This window comes from Carcharodon carcharias, chromosome 2 (genome assembly GCF_017639515.1).
Source record: "Carcharodon carcharias isolate sCarCar2 chromosome 2, sCarCar2.pri, whole genome shotgun sequence".
NCBI lineage: Eukaryota > Metazoa > Chordata > Chondrichthyes > Lamniformes > Lamnidae > Carcharodon > Carcharodon carcharias.
This window is the reverse complement of record NC_054468.1, coordinates 87743677-87766746: the sequence shown is the minus strand read 5'-3', so window position 1 is coordinate 87766746 and position 23070 is coordinate 87743677. Positions and strand designations below refer to the sequence as shown.

Below are 23070 nucleotides of genomic sequence, written 5' to 3'. Positions count from 1 at the left end.
TAACATATCTTCTTAGTCTGTCTAAAAATTCCTTACTGGCCTTCGCCAATTCGAACAGTCCAAGCTAATTAAAGCAGTTACCAAAGATTTTGTGCATTTAAACAATTGTCAGCTGAGTGTAAAAGGATAGGCCAGTTATACACTTAACTGAACAATACATTTGTCTCTATTCGAATTGTTTGCTTTAGCTCCTGACTTAGCTTTCATTGAGAGATAAAACTGACCAGTAATCTTCATTGAGACAGACTAGGGATATAAGTTTTAAAGGCAGGTGTTTTTTAACTCCTTATGCACTGTGTTTGGATTAAGACAGCTAATACCAAGATAAAACACTGCAGGCTTGACAGCATCTGGATAGGTTCTGCCAAGGTCCTTTATCAGAATTTGATCCGATAGGAACATAGGACGTAGGAGCAGGAATAGACCATTTGACCTTTTGAGCCTGTTTCGATAAGATCATGATTGATCTGGCTCTAGTCTCAGCTCTACTTTCCTATCTGCCCCTCGTAGTCCTTGACTCCCTTGTCGATCAAAAATCTATCTAACTCAGCCTTGAATAAATTCAATCACCCTGCTTCCACTGCTTTCTGGGGAAGAGAATTTCACATACTACTGATCCTCTGAGAGAGAAAAATTCTCATCTCCATCTTGAAAAAGAGACCCCTAATTCTTAAATCCATGATGTTTCTAATCCTCTTTAGCTCTGAAGAAGATTCACATGGACTTGAAACATTAACTCTGTTTCTCTCTCTACAGATGCTGCCAGACCTGCTGAGTTTTTCCAGCACATTGTCTTTATTTCAGATTTTCAGCATCCGCAGCATTTTGCTTTTACTCTTATTCTTAAACTGTGTCCCCTAGATCTAGTCTCCCCCACAAGAAGAAACATCTTCCTGGTATCCACCCTATCAAGTCCTCTCAGGATCTTATATGTTTTCCCATCTTAATACCCTCTCTGGGGCTGGTTAGCTCAGTTGGCTGGAGAGCTAGCGTGTGCTTCAGAATAATGCCAACAACACGGGTTTGATTCCTGTTCTGGCTGAAGTACACTTGAGACATGTCTCCTCACCCTGTCTGCTGAGAGTATGGCAAACTACCATTGACAACAATTGCCAAGAAAATGGCTCAGGGTGAAGCATCAGCAGACATTGAGCCAAGGACCTGCTTTCAGGCAGAGCATGCATGAATGATTGAATGCTCTTTCTGTAGTCCTCCATTCAATTTCTGCCTCCTAAGCTTGAGATCTGTCCATTGTGAAATTTATGCTTTATGACTACCGGGGGCAGTGGATATGGCTCTGAATATATTCCTAATGGGAATTGATTTGAGTCTCTATACACTTTTCTCACAAGGGCTATTTATAGGTATCGGGGGAAAAAATTTCTACCTGTACAGTCTGGGCTAGTTTGAGACCCAGACCCCAGGATGAAAGCACAGAGTACTAACCCATTAAATAATCATAGAATGGTTATAGCACAGGAGACCATTCGACCCATCACATCTGTGCCAGCTCTTGCAAGAGCAACTCAGGTAGTCCCACTCCTCTGCTTTTCCCTGTAGCCTGCTTTTTTTTTCTTCAGATAATTATGCAATTCCCTTTGGAAAGCCACGATTGAATCTGCCTTCAATCTCAGGCAGTGCATTCCAGATCCTAACCACTCACTGCATAAAATAGTTTTTCCTCGTTGACCCCTGATACTTTCACTAATCACCGGTATCTTCTTCCACCAATGTATTTTAATATAATTCATTTAAGTTAAATTAATCCACGTTCCATCATCCTGAGAAAGAGGAGACCTTCATCTCCTCACTGCGGAATAGATTTGCATCCAGGTTATGGAGGTAAACGGAAGCCGCCAAAACCATTGCTTCAACTCTACCACCTCAACCTATAATTTTCCCTTCATAGTGACATATCTTGGATTTGATCAGTCATTAATTTTAGCCACCCAGTGAGGGTTGGGGCCTGCGTTTTGTCGGAAAGGAGAATAGCAATTGGATTTAAAATAATACCTTGTGTTTGAAACAGCATTTACATGGATTACAATGCAACGACGCCTGTGGACACCGAGGTAATCCAGACTGTTACCGAAGCCATGCAAGAGGCCTGGGGAAACCCTAGCAGTTCATACACTCCAGGTGTGTGGTGAGTAGGGACACAGGTGTGTGACTTTTAACAGCCCCTCCCTCTTCCCACCTCCCTACTATAGAAATTCTACACCTTAACTTTTAACTGCAGGGAAGGATCTCTGCGCATACATGAGTATTCATGCATAGTTCTTGCTGCACATAACTCCTAAATAGGAGCAACATATACTGCCTGGCTGGACCCCATACTTCAGCTACTGGCCTCAAACTCGTAGCAACAGTACAAGTACACCCATAAAGCACAGAGCACACCAGCAATTATCACATGACCTGACATTTGTGTTGAAAGATTGCTGTAGCAGCGATTAGCTGCTCTTCTCATGTTGCTCGAGACTTGGATTACTTGCACCGAGGGTGATTTCTGGGAATTGTTTCACTTCTTGAGAAGACTATTGCTTTTCTTTGTCCCTGCATCAAATGCCCATTCCTCCTTTTCCCCAGTCACCTGTCAATATTAAAAGTGGAAAAGGACAGAACTGTTCTAGAGAGAATAAAGACAAATGCTGCTTTCCATTTTCCTTGTGTGTCTAATTGTGATTAGGTAGGAAAGCCAAAGAGTTGATAGATTGGTCAAGAGAAAATGTGGCTCAAATGGTTGGAGGTCGATCAGAAGATATCATTTTTACATCTGGCGGAACTGAGGTAAGAAGAATCCTACCTAAAGGTATATAATTTAAGTCCCAGTTTTGGTTACTGTCTACAGTATATACTCAAGTGTAAGGCAACACTCGCCATAAATTCCATCTAACTCTCCACCATCCAGCCCCCTGCCACCATTCCAAAATCCAAAGCTTTTATACAAGGCAAGGACCAACATCGCAAACCTGCATTGCGTTCAACTTTGATGGATGAATTGATGGTTTCCCTGAATGACTTACAATTGGGCCAAATTACAAACTCTTCCATGCAGTGGGCTCACGCCCTTTAAGAATTGGATTGATATTCATTTCACTTGGAGTGGGGCCTTCCGGTTAGGGTAGAGAGAGAGAGAAGGCGTATAGACTTTCAAATGCAAATATTTAATTAAACAGTGTAAAGAAAGATTATTATGTATCTCCCCCAATAAGTACTTAACATAGTGGGCAGAATTTTCTGCCTGTCAGACAAGCGGGCCCGACCCAATCTCCAGTGGGCGGAGATCCGATCCCTGCTGGAGAAGCGGTCCCTGTTGCCATTTTAAGTGGGCGGGCCAGTTAAGGCCCGCCCAGCGTGACGCCCGGCGAGAAGCACTATGCGCTTCCTGTGTGGACAGGGGTAAATTCCCCAAATGCGAGAGTGCACTCTTTCACGCAAGTACACAAAAGAGCGCACATCTCCCTGAGGCAAAGTGCTGCTTCAGGGTGATCACTTACACTTGTACAAACATTAAAAATAGAAAAATAAAAAAGTCCTTAACATGTCCCCCTCATGTGAGATGTGACATGTTAATAAATTTCACTCAAACTTTATTAAAATTTTTAAACCCTACATGAGACCTCATCCCACCGGTGGATGAGATTTCATGTTTTTTCATTGGCCATTGACAGGTCAGCAGGCCTGCAGCTGATTTTGCTGTGCCCCTGCCTTTCTGAAAATTTAAATAGGGCGTGGTGACATCGGCGAGCGGGCCCCGCCCCCTGCTCACCGACGGCAAAATTCAGCCCAGTGTGTTCAATGGTGACACTGAATTCAAAAAAGAGAATAAAGGCTCCTTTGTTATACATGACAAGCCTCCTTAAAGAATTTCTTAGAGTTTGGCATTGCTAGTCTCCCACACACGTAGCTACGCAGAATGTGGGTGTCTCAACTTAAATTCAAAAGGTTCCATGTTTTCCAGGCGAACAATCTAGTCTTTCACACTGCAGTCAAGTACTATTGGGACCATCAGCGCCAGCTGGCCCAGAACAGTGGGAGTAAGGAGATTGATTGGACAGCTAAGCCATTACCTCACATCATTACATCAAACGTCGAGCATGATTCAGTGCAACTGGTGATAGACAATCTGACCTTGGAGGAGAAAGCAAGTGAGACTTTGTTGATGGACTTACCTCTTGAAACGAAAAACAGTTCTGCCTCTCCTTCTAATTATACAATACTTAAAATGTAAATATATAATCAAGGTTCTACCAGTGTGTTATGAATATGCAAAGTATTTACATTAACAATAGTTTGCATCTTAGCTATAATTTTCAGTATGTCGTCATCTGTGATGAACAGCTGAAATTTAATTTAATTATGTTTGGAGGGTGGGAGCAGAGTATCAATCTCATTATTTTCTTCAAAAGAACACTGGTGGTAGGCCATGTACATTCTATACCTCCAAGCACTGGAGGAGCTTGCTGTCACTCTGACTTCTCTCTTCCACTAGGTATCATGTAACCTGTTTCAACCAGTGTAACAGAAACAATTTATCTTCTGCCGCTTATTAAGATGGGATTAAGGGCAGAATTTTACAGCCCTGTTATGGGAGCCAGGCGGTAAAATGTGGCGTGGCGTTCAAAAGTCCATTAACTTCAGAGGGACCAGAAAATCCAACCAGTGAGAGGGACTGTAAAATTCCACGTTAAGCCTTGGATCAATGGTAATGTTCTTGCCTGAGTCAGATTATGCATTCAAAGGTCATTGTGGACAGGCTTAGACTACAGAGCTGAGAGTCCCGGTTTTTGAACATTGGATTGATATCCAGCGGAGTACTATATCCAGTGATGACCTCTTTATCTCCCTCTCATCTCTTCTAGCTTGTGTCCCCTGGTCAGGTTTTGTGTATTTTCCAAGAAAGAAACGCCTCAACACAACTTCCAGCAGCAGGCAGAACAGCTAAACCTCCATCACTGGAATTTAGGCTTATAAACTAATATTCCCATACTTAAATTTCAGACCAAATATCAACTGTATGACCTGAATCTCAGTTGACTTCTAAATTACTGCTATGGTTGAATTTTTACCCATAATAGTGCATCTCCTGTGGAGTTGCTCATGGTAAATTTGATGACGTGCTGGACTGTTATACAATATAAGGCACAGTGTATCATTCTGCTACAGAGATGGAGCTGTGTTTAAAAGCCTTAGGACCATAGAGATGCATTCTGATGTCATGAGAGGGCATTTTTCACTCAATTTGTTTCCAGTTTTTAGCTGCTTGTACATCTCCAGTTTCTTCTTGAAGCCAAAGACATCAAGATCATATCTGGCTTTTTCATTTCTTTTTTTAAGTTGGTTGATTTATGAATGTAATTTGAACAAGCCAGGGGACTTCCTGTTACACAGATAAATATGTAACAGTTCCAATCCTGGCTGGTCTTTGACATCTTACTGGCTGAGAAGATGGGATTGAGAGCCTTGGCAGCGTGTGGAGTTCATGGTGCAGTGGCATTTTGATATTTATAAGCATGTTGTTAAGCATTGAGATATTGCTTGGGAGTCCTTGGCCTGTACAGGAAAATACACCCCACAGCAGGAGAAAAGGCAGCTACTAAAAGGTAGTGAAAAATCTCCCAATTGGTTAGAATTGGAGTGATTTTGTAGTTTATAAAAATTGCAAAGCATTAAGGTTACAGGAGCCTTTAAGTGAAGGGACTATTATTTTTCTCCATTTCAGAAGCTACAGTTTTGCCTGTTTCCAAGGTAACCGGCTGCATTGAAGCAGATGATGTAATGGCTGCTGTCAGGCCGACCACCTGTCTTGTTTCTGTCATGCTCGCTAACAATGAGACAGGAGTTCTGATGGTAATTATACTTTTATTTTGTTCTCAGGAAGTGGGTGTCACTGTCAAGGCCGCCATTTATTGCCTATAGTTGTCCAGAGAATGTGGTGGTGGGCTTATCCTTGTTCTGCTGGTAGAGGTTTGATACAACTGTGGCTTGCTCGGCTACTTCAGAGAGCAGTTAAGAGTCAACCACATTCGGCTGAAACTGAAGTCACACGTAAGCCAGACTGGGTAAGGATGGCAGGTTTCCTCCCCAGTCAGACATTAGTGAATCAGTTTGGCTTTATAATAATTTGACAGCTTCATGCAGGAAACATGCAGGAAGAAAGATTCCCCTGGCTGGGAGTCTAGAATCAGGGGACACAGTCTCAGAGTAAGAGGTAGACTATTTAGGACTGAGATGAGGAGGAATTTCTTCACTCAGAGGTTGATGAATCTTTGCAATTCTCTACCCCAGAGGGCTGTGGAGGCTCCGTCATTGAGTATGTTCAAGACAGAGATCAGGGAATATGGAGATAGTGCGAGAAAATGGCATTGAGGTGGAAGATCAGCCATGATCTCATTGAATGGCAAGTTCAAGGGGTCGAATGGCCTACTCCTGCTCCTGTTCCTATGCTCATGGTCACTAACTGATACCTGCTTCTTCGTTTCAGATTTTTTTAACTGAATTCAGAGTTTCTAACTGCCATGGTTGGATTTGAGTTCACTTTCTTTGGATTAAAAGCCCAGTAACATAACCACTACATTATTGTACCCAGGGTTAAAAATGTCCTTTTCTTCCTTTTTCTCACTCTATTCTTTAAGTGGAGTGTTTGAGCTTTTAGGGAGCTACTTAGCTTCTTACCATCATGGAGCCTCAAAGGCCACGTATAAAGCTTAAATCTATTTTTTGTTACCATCTTGTATATTTCAAGCTGACGATATAAACTTCCGAATTATTCACCAATGAACCAACAATGCTGGATAAACCAATGAGTAAGCAATGTAAATGCAAATTGATATGAGTTAACGGGGCTTCATTGGCCAGATTGCCTGCTTTTGCTGGCTGCCTAAAGCATTTATGCCATATTTTAAACATTCCATACTCTACTCTGAGTTGAACTGGGAACTGATCTAATTCCCTCTTCAGTGGTTAAATAGTATTTGTATTTACTGTACTGTGCAGCAGCCCTATTCCTGATATCATCGTTGGGAGAAATAATTTAAATCTGGCTCCATTTTATGTTCCATATTTTATATATTTTGTATTTGACCAACAACATAATAACAAGTTTCAGTGAAAATTGCTTGATTACAGCCAATTGCGGAGATTTGTCGGCGAGTGAAGGCTCTAAATCAGCAAAGCACAGGAACTCCCAGGATTTTGCTGCACACAGACGCAGCACAGGCAGTCGGCAAGCTGCGAGTCGACGTGCAGGATCTTGGCGTGGATTATCTTACAATCGTAGGACACAAGGTAAAATACCTCTCTGAGCCTAGCCGTATATACTAGGCTGGTGAATTAGACTTGTCAACAAGGACATAGGACCAGGAGTAGGCCATTCAGCCCCTTGAGCTTCTTCTGCCACTCAATCACTTCATGGCTGATCTGTATCTGACTCTACCCTGAACTCTCTTTAGGAACTCTTTCCCCCCCTCTGTCCTTTACACAATTACTATCCCAATCTATATTCCGATAATTAAAGTCCCCAATAATAACTACTCCATAATTCTTGCATTTGTTTGTAATTTCCTTGCAAACTCAATCCTGTACTTCTTTCCCACTGGTTGGTAGCCTATAGACTACATCAAACAATGTAATCGCACTTTTTTGTTCCTTGGATCCAGCCAAATAGATTCTGTCCTTGACCCCTCTGGAACATCCTCTCTCTCCAGCACTGCAATGTTCTCCGTAATATGGCCACTCCTCCTCCTCCCTTTCCTTTCTCAGTTTTCCTGAACACCTTGTATCCAGGAATATTTAATACCCAGTCCTGCCCTCCTTTGAGCCACATCTGTGTTATCACCACAACACCATATTTCCACATGGCTATCTGCTTTTGCAACTCATTAATCTTATTTCCCACAATCCACGTGTTCACAGACATGCACTGTAACCGTAATTTAGATTACTTTCTCTCTTACCCTGAAGCCACCTTACTATTTCCTACTCTTAAACTATCTGTCTTTCCTAATATTCTTCGAACCCTGATATCCCTCTCTAGTATTACCTCTTGCTTCCCACACCCCTGCCAAGTTAGTTTAAACCCTCCCCAATAGCACTAGCAAATTGCTCTGTGTAGGTGCAACTCATCCAGCCTGTACTGGTCCCATCTCTGTCAGAACTGATCCCAATGTCCCAAGAACCTAAAGCCCTCCTCAACCATCTGTCCAGCCATACATTCATCTGCTCTATCCTCCTATTTCTATACTCACTTTGGCATGGTACCAGGAGTAATCCAGAGATTACTACTTTTGAGGTCCTGCTTACTAATTTCCGACCTAGCTTCCTAAATTTTGAATGCAGGACCACATCTCTCTTTCCATCTATGTCATTGGTACAGATGTGAACCACAACTCCTTCCTCAATGCTGTTCAGTGACATCCTTGACCCTGGCACCAGGCAGGTAACATACTATCCTGGATTCACGTCTGTGGCCACAGAAACGCCTGTCCGTTCCCCTAACTATCAGATTGCTCTTCCAGTCTTCTTTGTGCCCCCCTGTACAGCTGAGCCAGCCATTGCGCCATGGGATAAAAATAGTAAATGCTGGAAAAACTCAGCAGGTCTGGCAGCACCTGTAGAGAGAGAAACAGAGTTAACGTTTCGAATCCGTATGACTTCTTCAGAGCTAAAGAGAAGTAGAAATGTGATGGATTTTATACTGTTTAAGAGGGAGTGGAGCAGGTGATGCAAGATCGAAGGTCAGGGATAGGTGGGAGCTAAGGCGAGATTGACAAAGATGTCATAGACACAAGACAAAGGGAGTGTTAATGGCAGTGGTAAAGACATAACAAGGTGCTGATAGTGGCATAAAGGTAAGATAACAGAATGCGTTAATAGCATAACAAAGGTCAGCGCTCTGAAAGCACAACATAGAAACAAGTGACAGGTGGCCTAGTTGGCGGGGGGGGGGGCGGTGGTTGGGGAGAAAGGATAAAAAAAGAATAAATAAATATTTTAAAAATTGGATTGAAACAGGGGTAAAGATGGGGGAGAGAGTTCATGGTTCCCGGTCTGCTTCACAGTGATCCCCATCTGCTGCATATTCCTCCTGGTCTGCTTCACAGTGATCCTGACCTGCTGCATGTTCCTCCTGGTCTGCATCACAGTGATCCTGACCTGCTTCATACTCCTCCCAGTCTACTTCACAGTGATCCTGACCTGCTGCATACTCCTCCCAGTCTGCTTCAGTGATCCTGACCTGCTGTACATATCTCCTGGTCTGTTTGACAGTGATCCTCACCTGCTACACACTCCTAAGGGTCTGCTTCACATTGACCCCGGCCTTTCCTCCAGATCTCTTGGTATCCTTACCTAACAAAATTCTTATTGACCTTGGTCTTGAAAAGCTCATTTGTCCCCCAGCGTACACAGACTTTTGGGAGAAAGAAGTCCAAATTTCCACGATCCTTTGTAGGAAAAAGTGATTCCTGACTTCAATCTTAAATGGCCAAGCATTCATTTATAGATTACGCCCCCTTGTGCTGGATTCCCCTACCAGATCAAATAGTTCTCTCTACCTAATGTATAAAATCCCTTTAGAATTTTAAACATTTCCATTAGGTCACCCTTCAACCTTCTAAATTAAGGGAATACAAACTAAATTTATGTTACCTGGCCCTGTACTGTCTCCAAGGCCAATATAATTCCTGAGATTTGATGTTCAATACTGAACACAGTATTCCAAATGGAGTCTGACCAAGTTTGTGTACAAATGAAGTTCCTCAGCTTTACCCTAACCCCCTTGTGAGGAAAACCAACATACCATTACTTTGTGTACCTGTCCAATAGCTGTTAGTTATTTGTGTACATTGACTCCCAATTTCCTTTGGTCCTACACAGCTCCTAGTCGCTCCATTAATACCCTAATATGTTTTTTTCCTAATGGACTAATTGGATCTACTCACTAATACCTTACAAGCACTTAACACTATAATTAATTTGCTTTACACACACAGTCACAGATTTTCTCAGTTATTAGATTATTCCTCAATAATCTTCCAGTTATTTTGTTCCAACTATTAAACTGATAGTTTGAGTTATAATGCACCCATGATAAAGAGCAGCATATTGATGGTTAGATGCTGGTACTGTGCAGTAGAGATTTAATATGGTGCACTTTAATGGACTCAAATTTATTGATATTTGAAAAAAAAATGTTAATGACCATGAAAATGAAGACTTTGTGCTACCAGATTTCAGAGCCTTTGTTTTGGCTGGGATTAAGTTTATTGTATTTCTATCACCCAAACAGTTCTACGGTCCACGGATCGGAGCCTTATATGTAAGAGGGCCAGGCACAAGCTCGCCTGTATATCCAATGTTCTTTGGTGGAGGCCAAGAAAGGAAATTCAGGCCAGGGTAAGTTATCTGGAAAAATGCAGAGGAATTAATTCCTAACCTTGGATTATTCTTGAGCGATGATTGCCGCTGATTCACAGCTAAGTTTAACGTTGCATTTCTGATAAAATCGGATTTATAGCTTGTTGGGAGTTATGGAGTGAAATCAAAAGACTGAGCATGATTGCGTTCTACGAAAGGTAATTGGGAGTCCATGTAAACAAATCACTAAAAGCTATTGGACAGGTACACAAAGTAATGGTATGTTGACTTCCCTCACAAAGGGGTTAGGGTAAAGCTGAGGAACTTCATTTGTTATCAGGCTTAGTCAAACTCCATCTAGAGTCCTGTGTTTAGTACTGAATGTCAAATGTCAGGAATTATATTGGCCTTGGGAACAGTACAGGACGGGTAACATAAATTTGGCTTGCATTCCCTTAATTTAGAAGGTTGAAGGGTGATCTAATAGAAATGTTTAAAATTCTAAAGGGATTTTATACATTAGGTAGAGAAAACTATTTGCTGGCTTTCCACCAGCAGGTCTACTTGAACAAGCTAAAGCTGCATCATAAGTTCCCTCAGTTTAATCCAAACTGCTTCCAACTCCTAGGTCACCATGAGCTTCAAACTTCTCTTGTTAATCACAAACCAGCAATGTAACGCTCCCTTTTCCAAGTAACCTTATTCTCATGCTGGACTCTAAATGTAAGGAGTTCTTTGCTTTTTAGGTGTTCAAAATTAAGGCCTTGCTCATAGTTGTCTCTATTCCTGTGATTGTCATTCAACTAACCCACCCCCTTAACTCCCAGCTCTCCTTCCTGCTCTTCAGTTAATCTAGGCCTCACACATCCTTATTATCCCATTCTTCCCTCAGTCCTGACCACAAGCATTCCATCTCCAGCAGCTGACCAAGTTCTCCTGGATCATCTCCCACCACAGCTCCTGACCATCCACCTTCTCCTCCGGTTCATGCTTGCTGATATTGTCAGCCTCTGGCACCATTTCCACATCGACCTCCTTCCAGGGTACCGTGATCTTCCCCCTCTTCAAGAAACCTATTCTTAGCTATTCATTTTTTTGCAATTGCCATCCTATTTCTAAACTTTAATTTCTCTCTAAAGTACGAAATATGCCGTTTCCTCTCAACTACTCTATATTTGAGACCTTCCAACATGGCTTCGATTTCACCTGCAGCACTGAGACCACACCAGATCAATAACAACTTCAATTTATATAGCTCCTTTAGCATAGTAGCCCAAGGCACTTCATGGAGGCAAGAATGAACAAAAAAAATGCTTGCCAAGAAAGAGTTATTTGGAGTGCTAACCAAAGGTTTGGTCAAAGAGGTGAGTTTTTTTTCTCTGCTACAGATATTTAAAAAGTGCTGCATAAGATACGAGAATACTGCCTTACCCCAAACAGCAGGCAGCTTGGCATGCATTCAATTTATGGCTGACTGTCCCAAAAGCCATCAAATACTTCCATTTCTATAGCACTCTTGTGTAAGAAGGAATTTCAAATGCTCACTTCTTGATTGACTATCAACTGTTTTTGCCCCAAGATTTTAAAAAATTATTACCTGACCCCCTCACCATCTTTTTTCCTTTAGCTTGTTGATTGGCACCCAGACTTTTTTCCTTTTTCAGTGTAAAGCATTTGAGATGTCTTCTATTTTTTTGCTGATCCAGGAGAGACCATTTAACATCCCTTTATTCAACCTGTCGCATCTGGGAGGAGCCTCAAAGACCTTGAAGCAGCAACATAATGCAGTATACCCATCCCCTTTCCCAGAGCTGGCTTAGTCAGCTGAAGGCCCAAGGATTGTCATATAATATTCCCATTGTTGAGTTTGCCACTATGATGTCATATTAACAATGTCAGACCTGCACTTACCTAGAATCCAGCAACGTAATGACTGTGACCCTGTCAGTAAGGATGGCATGGCCACAGTGATTGATTTGGTTCTAATTCTACATTCAGTTCTAGGCATCACACTTTATAAGAGATACATTTGCCTTGGAGGCAGTGCAGCACAGATTTGCCAGAATGAGACAACGGCTAAAAGAGTTACTGCATGAGGGGACAGTTTGCACAAGCTAGGCTTGTATTCCCTTGAGTAGAGTAGATTAAGGGGTAATCTGAGTGATGTGTTTACAATTAAAAGGTATAATAGGGTAAACAGAAACTTGTGTATCTGGTGGGGACACGAGAACTTGCAGGCAAGTCCAGAACATGCAGGCAAAATGGTAAAACTAGAGCTGGGCAATTCAGGAGTGAAGTCCAGACACATTTTTCACATAAAGGGTCATGGAAATCTGGAACTCTGCTTCAAAAAGCTATTGAAACCAGGGGTCAATTAAAAATTTCAAAACAGAGATTAATAAATTTTTGTTAGGCAAGGGCATTAATGTGTGTGGAAGTATCATGGAAGTATAATAATTCTCATAATACTTCATGATTTATTGTAAATGTAGGTTAATAATGGGGGTTGGATAGTTTCTCTGTGTGTGGGGCAGTTAACTGAATTGGAGACAGCTGGTCTGGAGCTTTGACTCATCAAAAGAAACTAGGTTTGAAATGCTAAATATGTATGCATGGCTGAAGTCTTAGAATGTAAGGTGAGGAGAATTTGCATTTGTAAATAAATCAGGGTAATTTGAATTTCAAAGAGATTGTAGGATGTTACACCTAGCCAGAGAAGCTAGCCAAGTAGTGTGTTTATTTTTCCCAAAGGTTACTGATCGTATTAGCACCATGAAAAGATTTATATTATGAGAAAGGTAACGTTCCAAAGACATATGGGAACCCTGGAACTTACATTAAAAGGAGAAACATGTACAAAGGAGATTGAAGCTGTGGGTCAGGGAAAGTATTACAAGATCTACCAGAAATGTGAAAACCCTCCAGTATTTGTGCAATAAGCTGCTGTCTATAGAAACCGAAGCTGGCCATTTTGAATTGTATTGTAAGGGGTATAATGTTAACTGGCTGGAATCTATTTAAAATCTATTTTTTTTTGTTTACTGTTGTCTCAATGGGGGTGTAACTGGAAGCCAGATTAATTAGGGGTTTTAGGAGTTATTATAGTAGTAATTTGTGGACCTATCTTTTCTTTTGCTAATAAATGTTTAATTTACTTTTGTAAAAATCTCTAGAGTCTTGGTGGACTTATTACTACTGAATTCAGGCACGTACCTTGAAATAAAATACAAATTGCAAAATCGTTGTGACCACGTGATCAAGTTTCCCTTGTGGATTTGATCTGCCTGGCAAACATCATCTGCTGTGTCATAACTCCATTTACCTGCTTTGCTTCCTGTTAAGGTACTAATCAACTGTGGTCTAATTGAATTGGGGAACAGGCTTGAGGAGCTGAATTGACAACTTATGTGCCAAGGATCAAAGAGGATCAGATTTCAGTCTTCAACTGTGACAGACTCCTTTTAATCCTTATTATCATGGGGGAACATAATTTAAATTTTTATTATCAGACCAAAAACAGACAATAGTGAATCAACTACCCTGTTTTATACCTCACCCAGTTTTCTTCTCCATTTAAGTTAATTGAGTAGAAAGTCACATGAGGTCTAAATTGGACAGCCAATTTCAATTTCCTATTTTTCATCCAACGATTGAAGTTTAAAATTGCATCCACTGTATGGTCATGAATAGGTGTCTTTTTACCCAAGTTAGGCTAAATAAGGTTATCGGGACTGATTTTGAAGACTTTACAGGTTTTGGTGAACATATAAGATGTAAATCTAATATTTAACCTCTCTATTTCCAGCACAGAAAACACACCAATGATCGCAGGACTTGGGAAGGTAAACAACACTTTTTAAATCTCGTCCTGACCATATGATCTAGAACGGACATCCACTGCCTTAGCTCAGCAAGATTTTTCTGAAACAGCCCTCTACAGCTCCCATTTTCAGACTAAATCTTGCTTATGTCAAGATAAGCTAAATCCTTGCGATCATTGTAAAACTGGCAACAATTAAAATTTCTGGTTCGATATGTCTGTATTCACCTAGCCATTACTTTAGAGATACAGCAAGTTTCTCGCTCTCCTCTTCTAAATGCAATCATATATTTGAACCACTGACTGTGTTGCTGACCCTTTGGGAAGTATGGATGAGCTTTGTACAGTATTATGTAAAGTCCTGGCCACTTAAACAGAACAAGAAATATAAAGGATTGAGAGAGGATTGAAAGATTTTGCATCATGAGCACTGAGGAAACAAAATCTTTTTCCAACCAATAAAGAGAATGAATAATTCCAAGGTTTGAATTCATGAAAGGAATTGATAGGCTGCAGGAATATTATTGTGCAAAATCAGAATAGGAGGAAATAAAGTCATCTTAACCAAAGGAGCTGTGAGTTAACTCAAACTTGCATTTACCTGTTTGTGAATATGAACTAATGCCCCATAGACTGGAAGCTAGAAACTCGACTAAAGGGAATTAGATCCACTTCCGAATCAACGGAATAAAGGTACAAGTTTAAGATAAGAGAACGGTTAGGTCAACTTCTGACACACGATCTGAGTAACCGTGAGTTGGAGTGGTTGAACCGCTTTTCTCATTGAATCATAGAATTATACAACCCAGAAGGACACTATTCAGCCCATCATGCTTTTGCAACTTTTTGAAAGAGCCATCTGATTAGCCCCATTTCCCTGCTTTTTCCCCTTAGCTGCACAATTTCTTTAAATATTACTTCAGTTCTCTTTTAAAAGTTAGTATTGAATGTGCTTCCACCACCCTTTCAGGCAGTGCCTTTCAGATCATAACTTGTTGAACAATTTTCTTTTCAAAGCTTTTCGTCTTTCCCTCATCAGGATGCTTTGCATGAATACCAAGATAAGGGGAAAAACAACAATTTATACTGTATGAGAAGAGAATGCTGATTTGTTGGCAAATGGACTCTAATTGGTAGAGGCGTTGCCATGGAGAATGCATGGAGTGATGGTGACAGACAAGTTAACTGCCAAGCATTGTTTGAAATTTAAACCAGGCAGCTTGGTCCTGATTGTTCAAGGCGTTGCCCTGAGGCATGAGTCAGCGAATGGCTATCACTTATTTTGTTTAGCTGAAATAGGCGCAGTGTGTGTACATGTTCTTTTCGTCTGCAAAGAATAGGGCCCTGTGTATTAAGAATTATGCTCAAAGCCAATTTAAGATTGTCAGCCGGGCTTGCAGTGTGGCACATTTGCGTGTGTTAATACACAGTATTATATCATACTATAATATCACATATTATATCATACAGTATAAATTGTTGCTTTCCCTTATATTGGTATTCTTGCAAAGTGTCCTGATGAGTGCAAGACCAAAAGCTTTGACATGACTTTTCTTTCAGCAATACTCTAGTTCTGTACTACCAAACAACAATTTTCTTTTCCTCGTGTCACCTCTAGTTCTTTTGCCAATCAGCTTAAAATGAAATCCTCTGCTTACTTTTCCTTCTGCCTTTGGAACTAATTTTTCACTTATTATCAAAACCCTTCAAGATTTTGAAGACCTCTATCAAAACCTCTCTGTTCTACGGAGAACAACCCTACTTTATTTAGTCTTTCTCTACGTAACTGAAGTCTTTCACCCATGGCACCAGTCTGGTAAATCTCCCCTGTACCTATTGCAAGGCCTTGAGGGCCATCCTAAAATGTGGTGCTCAGAACTTGACACAATACTCCAGTTGGGACCTAGCAAGTGCTTTATAAATGTTTAGCATTACTTCCTTATTTTTGTACTCCGACCCTATTTATAAAGCTAAGGATCCCATATGTCTTTTAAACAGCCTTCTGAACTTGTCACGCCACTTTCGAAGACTTGTGTTCCTGTAGCCCCTTGAAAACTATATTATTTGGTTTATATTGTTTCTCCGCGATCTTCCTACTAAAATGTGTCACTCTTACTTCGCTGCATTAATGTCTTGTTTCTGCCCATTTTTCCAGCCTGTCTATGTCTTCCTGAAATCTGTTAATATCCTCCTCACTGTTTACTATAATTCCAAGTTTTGTATCATCTGCAAACTTTGAAATTATGTTCTGTATACCCAAGACCAGGGACAGAATTTTCAGGTCAGCCGGTGGGTGCGATGAGCAGGTCCAGGAGCGGCCGGGGCACAGACCACTGACTGCAATCAGCCCACGAGCCCGAGTTCACGCTGGCTGGCCAGTTAACGGCAAGCCAGCATGAAGCGCACACTGAAATGCTCAGTGTTGCCAAGGAGGGTGGAGGCTGACGTAAGTGTGGACGAGCACAGAATGAAAGCTCCCTGAAGGCAGGGAGCTGCCTGAAGGAGCTGAAGATTTCAAAAGCATTAAATAAAGATTTTAAAATCAGAACAAAAATGTCCAAGCACACAAACAGTCACCTGGACATAAACATTATAAAAATACAGTCCATAGATTTTTTTTTACCGTCCTTTGATGAGGTTTCATGAAAAATGCAAAGGCCGTCTGGCCGATTCGCCCATCTGCCAACCGTAAGGTTGGATGGATGATGAAAAATCGGGGACAATTACAACTTTAATGGGCTTAATTGCCCTCAATTGTCGGCAGGCGCGATTCCAACTTTTGTATGTGCCTGCTGGCGGAAATATCGTGCAAGCACGGGATGACGGGACACTCGCCCAACGTCATCACGTGCTATTTTAAGCTCAAGCAGGTTGGGTGCACGCCAAATTCTGCCCCAAGTCATTAAGGTATAATCAAAAAGAGTAGTTGTCCCAACACTGATCCCTGGGGGTACCATTATATACTGCCTTCGAGTCTGAATAATTTCACCACTACTGTTGACTTGTTGTGCCTTCTCTAATCTTGTATACACATAGACACTGTTCCTTTAGTCCCATGGATTTCAATTTTGCTAACAAGTCTATCATCTGTCTTTTTTAGTCAAACACCCATTCAAAGTCCATGTATAGATCAACCACACTACCCTCATCCATCTCCTCTGTTACTTAATCAAACAACATTATCTTAAATATACTGAATTCTGTATATTGCACGATGAGTAACCCTTCCTCTGTTGAGTAAGTGGGAACTCTGCATTGCATAGTGAGTTAGTTGAAACTGCTTATATGGTAAATAATCCTTACTCTGTAACTAGTTGCTGTTCATTTAGCATAATGAAATGACAGTTAATGGCTGATAGTCTTCAACTTAATTTTACTGACCTCTTTCCTCAGGCTGCTGAACTGGTGGTCAGGAAGCTGGAGGTATATGCCAGTCACATGCAAGAAGTGAGGGATTACTTAGAAGAGAAACTATTGGTATGTGTGAATCTTTAGAAGTAATGAAATAATATTTTAGGATACAGTATGGGAGCAATTTGGGATGAGTCATGTAGTATGTATAGTGTTAAAAACAAAAAACTGCGGATGCTGGAAATCCAAAACAAAACAAAAACAGAATTACCTGGAAAAACTCAGCAGGTGCGGCAGCATCGGCGGAGAAGAAAAGAGTTGACGTTTCGAGTCCTCATGACCCTTCAACAGAACTGATTTGTTCAAATCAGTTCTGTTGAAGGGTCATGAGGACTCGAAACGTCAACTCTTTTCTTCTCCGCCGATGCTGCCGCACCTGCTGAGTTTTTCCAGGTAATTCTGTTTTTGTTTTGTTGAGTATGTATAGTGTGTTGTGAGGGCCTGGTGACTTTGGACTTATGGTTCTCAATACTGGAGGCTTTCTTCTCCCCACCTCTGGGTCTGTTGTACTCTAATTGATAAAGGATTGATTGCAATAATTGGTCCACAGCTCCATTATTGCTTCATGCAACTACCAAGGCAGTGAAAGATGAACTAGACGAACCTTGGTCTTTTCTCATCTAGCAATTTCCACATTCCCATGAAATGCAGAGATCCACGAAAAATTTGTGGTGACGCTTTACATGTGAGTTGTACTGTCATGAAGTGACCGCACAAGATTGTAATGACTATGGTGAAATTGTAAAAATGTAGCACAGGTGCCCTGATGGTTTTGTGTGTAATGTACCACTCAATGCAGTACTAAACCATAACAGACTAGAGGTCCTGCTTTGAATCCTTTTCTCTGCTGAATGAACTGATCACAGCTGAAGTGCTGTATCTAGGTTAGAGAGGGGTTAATATTACACAGGGTTTCCGCCTTAATTGTTATCCAATGATTGCAAATAGAAAATTGCACTGAGTGAATGGATAAAAGTAGGTTTTGGCTGATTAAGTAGCCTGATGACATTGTGACTGGACTTGCAACTAGAAAGCATCCACTTAGGTGAAAATCAGAGCACTGCTATCACCCCTGGAATGTTAGCCTAGCTCAAGTTAGTACCAGTGGGAGAGGAGAAAACTTGCAAAATAACCTCAGTAGGTGAAATTACCTTAAAGTGTTAGGTTGTCCAATGCCATGTTCCAGAACTGAGAGTGTTAATGTTTAGAGAGACTTAGATGTATTCATACAAGGGATATGGAAAGTTAGCTACGATCAACCATGATCATATTGAATGGCGGAGCAGGCTCAAGGGGCCATATGGTCTACTCGTATTTCTTATGTTCTCTCATAGCAGCAGGTACAACAAGCAGTTAGGAAGGCGAATTGTATGTTTGCTTTTGTTCAAGGCAAAGGCAGCACAAAAACAAAGAAGTCTTGCTACAATTGTACAGGTCTTTGGTGAGACCGCACCTGGAGTCCTGTGCACAGATCTGGTCTCCATGTGTAGGGAAGAATATACTTGCATTGGAGGCGGTACAGCAAAAGTTCAGTAGCTTGGTTTGTGGGGTGAGAGCATTGGCATGTGGGGTGAGAGCATGGGATTAGAAGCTGAGTAAATTGGCTTTTAACTTAATGAGAGGTGGTCTCATTGAAACATTTGAGATTCTGAAGGAGTTTAACAGGATAGACACAGAAAGGTAGTTTCCCCAACTGAGGAAATCTAGAACACGGGACAGCCTTAGAGTAAGTAGGTCAACTATTTAAGATTGAGATGTGGAGAAATGTCTTCACTCAGAGGGTTGAGTGTCTTTGGAATTATCTATACCTGAGGATTGTGGATGCTCCATTGTTGAATATGTTTAAGGATGCGATAGACTGACTTTGATCTCTCAGGGAATCGGGGGCGGGCAAGAAAGTGAAGTTTAGGATAAGATCAACCATGATCATATTGAATGGCGGAGCAGGCTCAAGGGGCCGTATGTTCTACTCGTATTTCTTATGTTCTCTCATAGCAGCATTGCAGTATTATAATACCTGGATAGAGAGGCAAAAGTAGACAATGAAATTACAGTGAAAAGTTCAGGGCACACCAGCAGTGTTCGTACATAAACAGGTGGTCACACTTTGTCTTGGCCATTACTTCATTACTTTTCAGAGTTACCAGGGTATGCATACCACAATAGGATATAAGTTATAACAGGAAGAGTTTAGTCCACTAGACTGTGGATTGGAGGTTATTTACAAAGTGGTTTCATTAAAGAACGTTGACTACGAAATGGTTCGTGTATAAGAGTCAACATTGTTATTGAATCTATTATTTATGTAGTTGCTGGGTAATACATGATTAATGAGTAAATTTTATGCGTCTAAGAAACTGATTTGATCTTTTTCTATTCTTATTGCAGACCGCCTTTGGGAAGAACAGGCTCCATTTCAACAGCCACTTTAAGGGCTCAGACAGATTACCAAACACCTGCAACATGTCGATTCTAGGGCCTAACCTGCAAGGTACTGGCAAAACTATCATCATCTCAGTGAATCAAGCATATAGTGTTATTAATAAACACCTAGAGCACATGGTTAGGAATGTTTGAATCACCATTAAGAATGTGCTATTTCATTGTGTGCAGGTCGGAAGGTGCTGCTGCACTGTCGAAGGTTGCTGGCTAGTGTGGGAGCTGCCTGCCATTCAGACAAAGGCAGTAGGTAAGAGGGCTCAAGATGACTCTTGTGATCCTGGAATTAGTGTTCGAAATCATTACACCCATCCACTCTCCTAGGCCAAATGTGCTTGTAATTCTCTGGGGTGAAATTGAACCTTAAGTAGGAGAGTTACAATCGTGGGATCTTATATGTTTTCCAAATGGGAATGCTGCCAGTTAAAAATAAAAACAGCCAAGAAAGATCAGTGGTTTCTGATTCACTAATCCATTGCTTCCTATTTTGCATTTTATCTACTCGCTGCTTAATTTGAAGTAAATATTAAAGGGACTAATTTAATAACTATGGCAATTAGCTGTTTGGTAGTACAGAACTTGAGTTTTGCTGAAAAAAGAGTTTTTTTGTCAAAGCTTTTTGTCGATGAATAGCTTTGACAAAAAATGTCTCTTTTTTCAGCAAAACCATGGCAATGTTGCTATTTAATTAAAGGCTAATTTATATTTTCGGTACTGTGATGCATCGGCATTTTAATTATTAATGTACGGTGTCAGGATGCAGCCATGTAACTGAGCACTGCTGCCCACTGTCCATTCCACACTGGTGAAGGATGTTGCTACTTTCCCTTGGTTCCCACTCCAACCTGTCAAATGGGAGACTGAAGGGATAGTAATAGTTACAGCTTGAGCAGACCCCACTGAACTGATAATCAAAAGAGCCCTGTGCCAAATTATTTGGGAGCGCTGGTTTCAACCCATGCAGGACAAAGAATAAATTAAGTCTTTGAAAGTAGGTCAGATCATTCTTGGTCAATAAATAATTTGAAGTGAAAAACAAATGTCCATTTAAAAATCTTTATCCTCTCTCATATTTTGTTGTGTATTACCCACATCGCTCAGTGCAGTATCTCTGAAACGTGAAATGACAGTGACTTCACTATTCTCAAAATACATTGCAGTGATAGCCAACCCCAAGTAGCAAATGAAATATGAGGTTGAGGCACGTTCCAGAGAAGTGGGTAAATTAGTGACATTTGTAACTTTTTAGATGGGGTGGGTGGGGCCAAGGTTGGTTCCTTCATTTTTCCTAATTGCAGGAACCCTGGTCATCCAAGAATTGGGTGAAGGAGCTTCAGGAAAGTCTGGAGATAGCAGAATAAATTTGCACAGAGAAATGAAGATAGTTGCTAGACAAACAACAAGTACCATGGTGGTGAAACCTCTTCAAAGAACAGCTGGAATAATACTTGAAATAAAAATAGAAAATGCTGGAAAACCTCAGCAGGTCCTGGAAGCATCTGTGGATAGAGAAACAGGAGTTTCTCAACGTTTTGAGTCTTTAATACTCTTCAGAGTTAAAGAGAAGTAGCTCAGAAGTAGCACGGTCAGCACTCTGTGAAAGCACAACACAGAAACAAGTGACAAATGGTGGTGGTTTGGGGGAAAAGGATAAAATAAATTAAAAAATAATTTTAAAAATTTTAAAACAATAAATACATAAAAAATAAATAAATAATTTTTAAAATGGATTAAAAAAGGGGTAAAGATGTAGCAGAGAGTTCATGTTCTGAAGTTGTTGAACTCAATACTAAGTCCGCAAGGCTGCAAAGAACCTAATCAGAAGATGAGGTGCTATTCCTCCAGTCTGCGTTGGGAAATTAACTGCAAAATTGCAGCAGGCCAAGGACAGACAAGTAGGCACGAGAGCAAGATGGGGTGTCGAAATGGCAAGCTACAAGGAAAGTCTGGCTCATGCTTGCGGACTGAGTGAAAGTGCGCCGCAAAATGGTCACCCAGTCTGCGTTTAGTCCCCCCAATTTAGAGGAGACCATATTGGGAGCAACGACTACAGTAAACCAAATTGAAGGAGGTGTAAGTGAAGCACCGCTTCACCTGAAAGATATGTTTAGGGCCTTGGATGGTGAGGAGGGAGGAGATAAAGGGCCATGGGAAAGGATTGAGGAGTTCGGAGGAAGGGACCAGGGTATCACGGAGGGAACAGTCCCTAGGGAATGCTGACTGGGGGCACGGAGTGGTGGGGGTTGGTGGTGACGGGAAGATGTGTGGTCGTGGCATCATGTTGTGGTTGGCAGAAATATGGAGGATGATGCTTTGAATGCGGAGTCTGCTGAGGTGAAAAGTGAGGTCAAGGGGGACTCTATCATGGTTCAGGGAGGGAGGGAAAGGGGTGCGGACAGAGGTGTGGAGGTTGTTTGGACATGGTTGAGGGTCCTGACAAACACAGTCGGGGGCAACCCTCAGTTAAGGAAAATGGATGATATGTCAGAAGCGCCGTTTTGGAAGAAAGCATCATCTGAACAGATGTGACAGAGGTGGAGGAAATAAGAGAATGGGATGGAGTCCTTGCAGGAAGCAGAGTGTACTCAAGGAGCTGAAGCGGCACCAATACAGTCATTGATGTACCAAAAGAAGAGTTGTGGGAGGGGGCCTGAGTAGGACAGGAAGAAGGAATGTTCCACAGCCCTCAAAAAGACAGACATAACTGGGGTCCATGCGGGTACCCATATCCACACCTTTTATTTGGGGGAATTGAGATGAGTTAAAGGAGAAATTGCTCAGTGAGAGAACAAGTTCAGCCAGGCAGAGGAAGTGGTGGTGGATGGGGATTATTCGGGCCTCTGTTCAAGGAAAAAATGGAGAGCCCTCAGACCATCCTGGTGGGGGATGGAGGTATTATAAGACCATAAGACATAGGAGCAGAAATTAGGCCATTCGGCCCATCGAGTCTGCTCCGCCATTCAATCATGGCTGATAAATTTCTCAACCCCATTCTACCGCCTTCTCCCCATTGGTCCCCTTACCAATCAAGAACCTATCTA

The 23070-nt window shown here is 41.4% G+C and overlaps 1 protein-coding gene across 3 annotated transcripts in view; it reads left to right on the top strand.

The window, feature by feature from the left end:
- The window catches only part of scly (selenocysteine lyase), a 39870-nt gene that overhangs the window by 13276 nt on the left and 3524 nt on the right, over positions 1–23070 (top strand). For 2 of the 3 annotated variants that reach the window (XM_041182909.1, XM_041182908.1), the window contains exons 3-12: positions 2030–2139; positions 2690–2790; positions 3965–4151; positions 5726–5853; positions 7132–7290; positions 10292–10398; positions 14165–14201; positions 17573–17656; positions 19979–20081; positions 20204–20279. In XM_041182909.1, coding sequence (XP_041038843.1) covers positions 2030–2139; positions 2690–2790; positions 3965–4151; positions 5726–5853; positions 7132–7290; positions 10292–10398; positions 14165–14201; positions 17573–17656; positions 19979–20081; positions 20204–20279 — 1092 coding nt within the window. Of the gene's footprint in view, positions 1–2029; positions 2147–2689; positions 2791–3964; positions 4152–5725; positions 5854–7131; positions 7291–10291; positions 10399–14164; positions 14202–17572; positions 17657–19978; positions 20082–20203; positions 20280–23070 lie in introns of those variants that run through there. The other variant, XM_041182910.1, reaches the window with a different exon arrangement.